Below are 10,652 nucleotides of genomic sequence, written 5' to 3' on the forward strand. Positions count from 1 at the left end.
TTGTGATTTTTTTAAAAAATAGGCCTGTTACACGATTTTTTATTCCTTTTTTTTTTTTTTTTTTTTACTTCTTTATGTGATTTTTTTATTCCTAAGATAACAGTCTGTTACAGAGAGGTGGCTTAATAAAGGAAAACTGCACTTTGAGTTATATCAGTTCACTTTCTGACTTGTAACCTCTCCCTACATCAACTTTCTCATCTTAACAGCAGGAATAACTAAGGACTACTATCTAGTCCTTAGAACTGTTTGCAAACTTTAAAGTGTGTAGAAATGTAGGATGTTACTACTGTGGAGATATTAGTGACGTCTGGTCCTTTTACCTGTGGCTCTTGCATCTTGAGACCATCACTTAGTTCCTACATGGGTTTTAGGGGAAAAGATTTCACTGATGGAAAAGCAGGGGAAATCTACCTGAGAAAAACAGAAGACCTAGGTTTCACCTGTGAGACTATAGGGATTTAAACAGATTAGTTTAGAATTTCACGAAAGGATAAAATTGCATGCAGTAAATGCAGAGTGTTTGTGTTAAAATACAAATACCTGTGTAATGTAACACCGATACATTTAATTTAGTGTTCCCAAAACGGGTCTGTGGCAAGAGCCACAAGGAAAGGAAAGTATAGAGTAAAGGAAAGTATAGAGTTGCCTGGATTTCCATATACTTTGGCTGTGGCTGCTGAAGTGTCTCATTTTTAACACTTTTTTGTTGCTGCTATTGCTATTTGAGATATTCCCGTCTAGAGCAGTGGCTTACCCTCAGTAGTCATTTAAATATTTTGAGTTAGTAAATGAAATTCAACAGACTACCAGTTCAGTTTCTTGTTTCTTCAAAATATTATTTTTTTATTTTTTCAATCATCTTCTTTAAATCACAGTAAACCTATAAAGGGCATCCAACATTTTTACATTGGTTTTTAATCTCTAAAATGATAAGGACTCATCTATTTGACCCTTCAGAATAACTGAGCAAGAATCCCTTGTGTATTTTGTCTAGGCTATATTACTGTATTTGTTAACTAGACAAATATGTTTATCAGCAGCTAATTCTGTATGTCTTACTGTTTCAAATTTTATCTTTAAAGCAATTTCCCTTAATGCCTAGCTTAGTGCTAAATACATTGTAGGTGCTCAGGAAATATTAATTAAATAAAGAAATTGCAAACTAGTAACATCATTTGGTCTTTTTACTGCTTTGTGTAATGGGTTTTTTAGAGGTGAGCTTTAAGGAGCTATTTTTATTATAAAAGTAATGCAGGCCGGGTACGGTGGCTCATGCCTGTAATTCCAGCACTTTGGGAGGCCGAGACAGGCGGATCACGAAGTCAAGAGATCGAGACCATCCTGGCCAACATGGTGAAACCCCGTCTCTACTAAAAATACAAAAAAATTAGCTGGGCATGATGATGCGCCCCTGTATTCCCTGCTACTCGGGAGGTTGAGGCAGGAGGATCGCTTGAACCTGGGAGGTGGAGGTTGCAGTGAGCCAAGATCGCACCACCGCACTCCAGCCTGGCGACAGAGCAAGACTCTGTCTCAAAAAAAAAAAAAAAAAGTATTGCAAAGTAGGCCGGGCATAGTGGCTCACCCCTATAATCCCAGCACTTTGGGAGGCTGAGGTGAGCGGATCACTGGAGCCCAAGAGTTTGAGACCAGCGTGGCCAACATGGCAAAACCCCAACTCTATTAAAAATACAAAAATTAGCTGGGCATGGTGGCATGCCTGTAGTCCCTGCTCCTTGGGAGGCTGAGGTGGGAAGAATGCTTGAGCCCGGGAAGTGGAGGTTGCAGTGAGCTGTGATCACACCACTGCACTCCAGCCTCAGTGACAGAGCAAGACCACGTCTCAGAAAAAGAAATACAAAGTCCGATCATTCTCCATCTTTACTAAGGAGAAGTATCCTAATGTACTAACGATTGATTTTTTCTTCACTCATTTCAGATGTCTTCTTAAAGAATGAGCTATAGTATTGTGGAATGTATGTACTGAAATATTTTATGGTAAATATAATTTAGATGAGTCCTTAAAGTTATGTCCTCCATATTTAAACATTCTGTTGTATTCTAACAGTGTTACCTCAATACACATTCTTATCCATAGTAGTCATCATTATTCAAGATGAAGGATTGAGGGTGTGTATGCTTGTAGAGAAGCCTGGTTATGGATATTCTCACAGTATCTTATATCTAGTAGGTACTCAGTAACTACTGGATGAATAGTTTAATGCATGCAAACCTGCCTACCACAGAATGGAGTTTGTTCTGAAGAGCAGAACTTTAACACAGAAACTACTGTGTAAGAGAATCCATTAGATTAAGGGTCAAAACACAACCGGTTTAAATTCTAACTGTGCTCTTAATTTAGCTTTGTAATTCTGGATAAGCCATCCATCATACCTTTCTGAGTTTTAGTTTCTTCAAATATAAAATGAAGAAATTGGGCAAGAATAATCAGGATCTCTAAGGTTTTTTTCCTCTTATAAAATGCTACATTGGCTGGGCGCAGTGGCTTATGCCTGTAATCTCAGCACTTTGGGAGGCTGAGGCAGGCGGATCACCTAAGGTCAGGAGTTCAAGACCAGCCTGGCCAACATGGTGAAACCCCTTCTCTACTAAAAAAAAAATACAAAAATTAGCTGGGTGTGATAGCAGGCACCTGTAATCTCAGCTACTTAGGAGGCTGAGGCAGGGAGAATCGCTTGACCCAGGAGGCAGAGGTTACTGTGAGCCGACATCGTGCCACTGCACTCTAGCTTGGATGACAGAGTGAGACTCCATCTCAAAAAAAAAAAAAAAAAAAGAATTATGAGAACAAAGTACGTTTTTAAAAACTGAATAAAAGTATAAAAGTGAGTTTCTTAAAAAATTGCATTAGATGTAGGTGAAACAATGGAAAAAGATGACAGGGTGCTGAAAATTTAGGAAAATTCTGAACTCAGAGTGCTTTGCAGGTTTCTGAGTACTTTCAACACTGTAAAGAAATTGAAACTGATTTTTTTTTTTTTTTTTTTTTTTTAGAGAGAATCTCACTCTGTTGCCCAGGCTGGAATGCAGTGGTGCAGTCTTGGCTCACGCAGCCTCTGCCTCCTAGGTTCAAGGGACTCTCATGCCTCACCCTCCCGAGTAGCTAGGACTACAGGTGTATGCCACAACGCCCAGCTAATTTTTGTATTTTTCTACTAAAAAGTAGAGATGGGGTTTTACCATGTTGTCCAAGCTCGTCTTGAACTCCTAGCCTCAAGTGATCTACCCACCTCAGCCTCCCAAAGTGCTGGGATTACAGGCGTGAGCCACCACACCTAGCCAAAACTGAAAATTATAGACAGTGCAGTAATGACAAATCCAGCCAGCAGACCCGTACTCAAGATGCCCATAAGAAATAGCTAATGAATATTCTTCATATGCTTCTTGTTAAAAAAATTATCTCCTTTTATGATTCTCTACTCAAAAAAAAATCAACCACTTTCATTAGTAGACCAAGGTCTCATCAGGTAAGGAAGGCTTTTACTGTTCTATGATTTTCATTACATTGTAGGCCTTTTTAAAAATAACATAGTGATTGCCGGGTGCGGTGACTCACTCCTATAATCCCAGCACTTTGGGAGGCCGAGGTGGGCAGATCATGAGGTCAGGAGATCGAGGCCATCCTGGCTAACACGATGAAACCCCGTCTCTACTAAATATACAGAAAATTAGCCGGGTGTGGTGGTGGGCACCTGTAGTCCCAGCTACTCGGGAGGCTGAGGCAGGAGAATGGCGTGAACCTGGGAGGCAGAGCTTGCAGTGAGCCAAGATTGCTCCACTGCAATCCAGCCTGGGTGACAGAGCGAGACTCCGTCTCAAAAAAAAAAAAAAAAAAGTGATAATCATCCTATTGCAGGTCATAATGGTTCCTTTACTCTATATGAGTATGAGTTCCCTTTGCCTGAGAGCTACATAAAACACATCTTCTGTATATTTGATATTAAAACCCAATCCTTACTGTGCTTTCTTCACAGAACATTCAGAAGATTCTCGGCCTTGCCCCTTCACGAGCCGCCACCAAGCAGGCAGGTGGATTTCTTGGCCCACCACCTCCTTCTGGGAAGTTCTCTTGAACTCAAGAACTCTTTATTTTCTATCATTCTTTCTAGACACACACACATCAGACTGGCAACTGTTTTGCAGCAAGAGCCATAGGTAGCCTTACTACTTGGGCCTCTTTCTAGTTTTGAATTATTTCTAGGCCTTTTGGGTATGATTAGAGTGAAAATGGCAGCCAGCAAACTTGATAGTGCTTTTGGTCCTAGACGATTTTTATCAAATAAGTGGATTGATTAGTTAAGTTCAGGTAATGTTTATGTAATGAAAAACAAATAGCATTCTTCTTGTTTCATTTACATAAGTATTTTCTGTGGGACCGACTCTCAAGGCGCTGTGTATGCCCTGCAAGTTGGCTGTCTATGAGCATTTAGAGATTTAGAAGAAAAATGTAGTTTGTTTAACCCTTGTAACTGTTTGTTTTGTTGTTGGTTTTTTTTCAAGCCAAATATATGACATAAGATCAATAAAGAGGCCAAATTTTTAGCTGTTTTATGTACAAGGAGAGATCTGTTTCATTTTGTTTTGCCATATTTTTAGATATAAGTTTTAGCATGGGCCAGGAAGGACTAAAATAAAAGTTTTTAAGGTACTGTACTTTTTGCCATACTTGACTCATATACTCAAAATACAGAGTTGTCCTGGTGTAGGAATTGGAAAGCAAGAGTGGAAAGGAACGTAATAACTCGTTGGAGTTTAAAAATGAGGGTCTTGGCAAGTAACACTGATGTCTGAAAAAAAATTAAATATAAATAAATAAATAAAAATGAGGGTCCTCAGCTGTTCTCTTCATATCCTATGACAGTCTCTCAGATTCTTGTGGGGGCACTCTTAGATCTCCCTTGGAGACAAGGTTATAGTTATATGTTGTTAATCTTGCAGAGCTTCCTTTTAGTCACAATAGCCTTCATTTTCTGCCACGCCCCTTCATAAGGGAGAAGGATGTTTGTACCATGATCCTCCCCCCATAATCTGTGGAATTAGGAGTCCTGTGTGGAGTCTTATCAATAAATATGCACATTCATCAAATGTCTACTTAAATGTGAGTATTCTACCAGTGATGAGAAAAAACACATAATTTTCAAGGTAATCATTGTTAAACCAACAGCAAACTTCTTTCTTATCAGCACCATAAAGTCCAGAAGACAGTAGAAAAGTATCTTCAAAGTGCTGAGGAAAATAAGTATCAACTTAGAATTTTATGTACAATATTGGAGGCAAAATAAAGACATGTTTAGACATACAAAACTAAGAGAATTGAATTATTAAAGGTTATATTCCAAGGACAAAAAAGAGGATCTGCCCAAGGTGAAGGTATGGCATACAAGAAACAATGGTCAACAGAGAAATAAAATATATGGATGAATATATGGATAAATTTGAGTGTTTTATGGATTATCTAATTTAAGGATTATCCCAAGACAACCCTACAAGGTAATTACTGTTCTTACCTTCATTTAACAGATGAGGAAACTGGGGCAGGGGAGGTTAGTAACTTGCTCTGCATTACAGAGCTATTGAGTGGCAGTCAGGATTTGAATTCAACCAGTGTAAAGCCTAATAGTCCAGGCTGTCAAGCTCTATATTACAGCCTCCTCATGGGTATGTGGTGATTCTCTTCTCATCCCATCTCCTCAACTAGAGTGTGTGAGCTCTCTAAAGTTGGACTTTGTCTTTTTTTTGTTCTCCTTATTACAAAGTAGTCAACGTGGGTGGAAACACAGCAGGAGCTCAATAAAAGCAGATGAAAGGGAACAGAAGTCCCTATTTTGAGACTAGTTTTATCAGAAGGATGTCTGATAATGGATGGTAATGACTTTTAATGGTCTTTTCTCCATATCATTGACCACTCTAAGCAAAATAATAATTCAAATGATAATGAAGAAAATGATGCTCATGATAACAATAATGACAAATATGAAATGGCTAAAATAAAACATGAAACCATCCTCAAAATTCTGCCATCACCTTTTTAAAGTGAGAATGTATAGCACACTCTATCACTCATACCCTGAGGCCTTGAAGTTGGTGCTTTCTAATCAGACTTCTTATGGACCAGGTTTTCATATACAAATTATGTTTCCATGGTAAGGAATAAATAAGAGGGAGAAGTTAAAAAGGAGAGTTTACATCTATTCACCCTATTCATTAAAATTTTTTTAAATTTTTTTCCGAACATGTTCTGCTTATGTATATTCACTCTATTCTTAAAAGCACAATAACAAAGATATATTACAGAGGAAATAAAACTATCACAAGAATTAAATTCAAGGAGTTATTAAGGGCTACTGCAGCCTCACAATTAGTTTTTTAAAATTTCTTGTCCTGAAGAAATTTCAAGACTAGTTATTTGGATGACACTCTAGGTCCACAGCATCACCGGATCATTGGAGATGACATTTCAAGACAGGCCTCTGAACATCTCTCATAACACATAATTTGGTTATTTTCCCTATGTAAGATGGATTGTCTCCTGTCTAGGGAAGAAAAACAGCCATTACTAATATCTGCATTAGTCTACTCAGGTTGCAATCATAATATGCTAAAGTAGTAAACTTTTAAAAATGACAGTAAACCTGAGTTTATTAACAGGTTACATTCTAAAAGCTAAGCTAGTTTGGAAATTGGAAAGCAAATGTGTGTAGGTATTCATATGCCCTTGACCAGACTGGGCCTCTCTCTTCCCAGGTAAATCATTCTCTCCAGTGGGGCCAGTTACTTAAAATTACATCAGACAATTGATAGAGCTTCTAGATCCCTCTTCTAAAACAAAAGCATTTTGCCACAAACTAGGATGTAGTAGGTTTTTTTCAGACTATTTATACTTATTTTATGTATTTCAGTACTGCCCTTTAAGTAAAAGTACTATATACTTTCTCTTTTTTTAGATTAATTCTGCTTAAGTCAGTCTTTTAATTTATTCTAGTTTGAGTTTTTAAAAAATTTTAGAATGAAAAAATCTCAAAAATATACTATTATGTGTATACACTATTTTATATATAGAGAGAGAGAGAGAAAGAGAGAATGAATAAAGAACACCTAGGTAACCCATCCTCCACCTTCGACAATTATCAGCTCCTAGCTAATTTGTGTCATCTGTAACCCCACCTGCTTTTGCCCTTTCTGTATTATTTTGAAGCAAATCTTATCATTTATCTGTAAATATTTCAGGACTTTAAAAAATATGTATAATCTGAATACCATTTTTACACCTAAGAAAATGGACAATTCCTTAATATAATGTGCTGTCTATAGATGTCAAAAATTTTTGCAGTTTTTTGGAATCAGGAACCAAGTAAGGTACTGAATATTGCAGTTAGCTGATACGCATCCTAAATTTCTTCAATTGTTGTGGTCCTCAAACTAGAGTGTATCAGAATCACTAGGCAGCCTTGTTAAAACACAAACTGCTGGGCCCCACCCCAGAGTTGCTGATCTGTAAGTCTGCTGTGGAGTCTGGGAATTTGCATCTCTAACAAATTCCCAGGTGATGCTGAAGCTGCAGGTTTGGGGTTCACTCACCTATTGGTTCATCAGCATCTCTCTGCCCTCTTACAATATATTTGTTGAAGAAGTTGTGTTGTTTACCTTGTAGAGTTTTTCTTAGTTTGGATTTTGGTGATAGCATGCTGGTTTTTTCATACTATTGGTTGTCTCTGTAATGCGAGCAGCTTTTGATCTATTAATTAATGAGATATTAAAAGTGATGGTATTCTAATTCTAGTATTCCTTCATTTATGATCTAAAATACCTCTAAATAGGAACTTCCTCTCATCTACTTTTTGGGGGAAAGTTAAGAATAAATGCCTAACTCCTTGGTCTTCAAAATAATGAGCTGTTTATTAACATCCTCCAATAGTGAATAATTAATGTGTATGTCATTAGCAATTCATGCATTTAAACATATTTGATGTATTTCAGTCTACTGAAGCTATTTCTCTCATGAATGCTCAAATTGTCCCATTTTTGGCCAGCGAGAGCCTCTTTCATTTGGCTCCTGAGTCTATTTGCATGACCCTCGTTGTCATTGGTAGCATCCTTGCTAAGTGATATAACAAGATGTTCTAAGGCTCATCTTGTGTATTTCCTGCATGACTTGAAAACAACAATTTCTCCAAAGAGGCTTGTTTCCTCTTTACTGGAAAATGGCATTTGGAGATTGCGATCAGAGCACTAGGAATGGTGAGACTGGGTTTTTAGGTTTCTAGGCCTTTCTGTGGACTAACATTGGTATTATTTGTTGTTGTTTTAATATAAAATACAGCATGAAGTTATACTGATACTCAGGGCTACAGAATTTTTACTTAATTTCTTTGGTCTGTGTCTCGTTTATCAAACCATATTAAGAATTCCAATTTGCAGCAGCAGGCTGATATAATTAGAATATTACATAATTATTCATTAGTACAAGCTAAGAATATACACTCAGAAGTCTCAGATATTAACATAAACATTACCAACAATATAGTTAATGAAAATAGTTCAAGTTTTGTTTTTTGTGGAGTAAAGGACAGGGAGGATTGTGTAAGGTATATCACACTATGAGTTCACAGTCCAAATACTGAGATTTCAAGTTATCTGGAATTATTTCTTTAAGGTTATTGCCAACAGAATATAATTTACATTTGTTTGATTTTGTTTCCAACTTTAGAGATTTCTCTTTAATTTTACTTTATATAGTGTTTTGATGGGTTTGCACAAAAAAGCATATTTAAGCTACATAGAGATGGGTACCCATTATCATACTTCTCTTATGGGTTTAAGCCCACTCATAAGCCCCATAATGTGTGAAAAGATGGGCAGGTAAAATTCTTACCAGAAACAATTTAATTTTTACCTAATAGTGGGGCTGGCAGGGACACTCTCTGCAGTGACATTGCCCCCTTAACACTTCACACTTGTTGACTAAAGGGAGGAGACCTATTGTGAAGAGAATACCATGTGGGGATGTCACCAACACTGACTCAGATCCTTATCACTGTCCCCTTAATTTTTCTGCAATAGCCTACCAGGTAGTTTCCTTTATTCTAGTTTCCCTGACTCCAGTTCACCCTCCATCTTGCTGTGGGATGATTTTTTTTTTTTTTTTTGAGATGGAGTCCTACACTGTTGCCCAGGCTGGAGTGCAGTGGCATTATCTCGACTCACTGCAACCTCCACCTCCCAGATTCAAGTGATTCTCCTGCCTCAGCCTCCCGAGTAGCTGGGATTACAGGCATGCACCACCACGCCTGGCTAATTTTTGTGTCTTTAGTACATACAGGGTTTCACCATGTTGGCCAGGCTGGTCTCAAACTCCTGACCACAGGTGATCCACCTGCCTCGGCCTTCCAAATTGCTGAGATTACAGGCGTGAGCCACTGCGCCTGGCCTGGCAATGATCTTCGTAAAATATAATATAAATGTGAAGCCGGGCACAGTGGCTCACGCCTGTAATCCCAGCACTTTGGGAGGCTGAGGTGGGTGGATCACCGGAGGTCAGGGGTTCAAGACAAGCCTGGCCAACATAGTGAAACCCCATCTCTACCAAAAATACAAAAAACTCGGCGTGGTGGCACATGCCTGTAATCCCAGCTACTAGAGAGGCTGAGGCAGAAGAATCACCTGAACCCGGGCAGGAGAGGTTGCAGTGAGCCGAAATCATGCCATTGCACTCCAGCCTGGGCAACAAGAGCGAAACTCCATCTCAAAAATAAAAAAATAATAAATCTGATTGTGTTGCTCCTCAAAGGAAAGTTGTTCAATGGCTCCCAGTAGCTTTTAAGTAAATTTAAACTAGTTAGCACACAAAACCATCCCAACCTGGATCTCCAGCCTTTTCTTATCTCTATATCCCACCATATCTTTTTTTTTTTTTTTTTTTTTTTTTTGAGACAGAGTCTTGCTCTGTCGCCCAGGCTGGAGTACAGTGGTGTGATTTCGGCTCACTGCAACTTCCGCCTCCTTGGTTCAACTGATTCTCCTGCCTCAGCCTCCCGAGTAGCTGAGACTACAGGCGCCCACCACCACGCGCAGCTGATTTTTGTATTTTTAGTAGAGACGGGGTTTCATCATGATGGCCAGGATGGTCTCGATCTCCTGACCTCATGATCTGCCTGCCTCAGCCTCCCAAAGTTCTGGGATTACAGGTGTAAGCCACCACGCCCACCTACCCCACTATATCTTGTCCTCTAGCTAAGCAGATTTCTTAAACAAATTCTGCATTTTTCTTGTTCTTTTTATTTTTATTAAGCTAGAGATGAGGTCTCACTATGTTGCCCAGGTTGGTCTTGAACTCCTGGGCTCAAGTGATCCTCCCACCTTAGCCTCCCAAAGTGCTAGGATTACAGGCATGAGCTACAGTGCTCAGCCTTTCCTGTTCTTTTTGGACTTTACTACCTTTGTTTTCTTAGCCTAGAATGTTCTTTGTCTTATTTGCCTGATTTTTCTTCTCTTACTTTTCCTACTTAGCATCACCTTTTACATGGTTGAGTTAGATTTCTCTTTCCTGTATTTCTGTTAGAGCCTTTCATATATGAGTCATTCATTTAAAAAGGGACAATTAACTTTCTAAGCTTCAATAGCCTCGTCTG

General features: G+C 38.6%; 1 protein-coding gene across 2 annotated transcripts in view; it reads left to right on the forward strand.

Moving 5' to 3' along the window:
- TMCO1 (transmembrane and coiled-coil domains 1) overlaps positions 1–5,109 on the forward strand; it is a 43,306-nt gene extending 38,197 nt beyond the window's left edge. For both annotated transcript variants that reach the window (XM_004027829.5, XM_055364869.2), the window contains exon 7: positions 3,999–5,109. In XM_004027829.5, coding sequence (XP_004027878.1) covers positions 3,999–4,097 — 99 coding nt within the window. In that variant the 3' untranslated portion in view covers positions 4,098–5,109. The remainder of the gene's footprint in view (positions 1–3,998) is intronic.
- The last annotated feature ends 5,543 nt before the right edge of the window (positions 5,110–10,652 follow it).

Source organism: Gorilla gorilla, chromosome 1, assembly GCF_029281585.2.
Source record: "Gorilla gorilla gorilla isolate KB3781 chromosome 1, NHGRI_mGorGor1-v2.1_pri, whole genome shotgun sequence".
In the NCBI taxonomy this organism is placed as follows: Eukaryota; Metazoa; Chordata; class Mammalia; order Primates; family Hominidae; genus Gorilla; species Gorilla gorilla.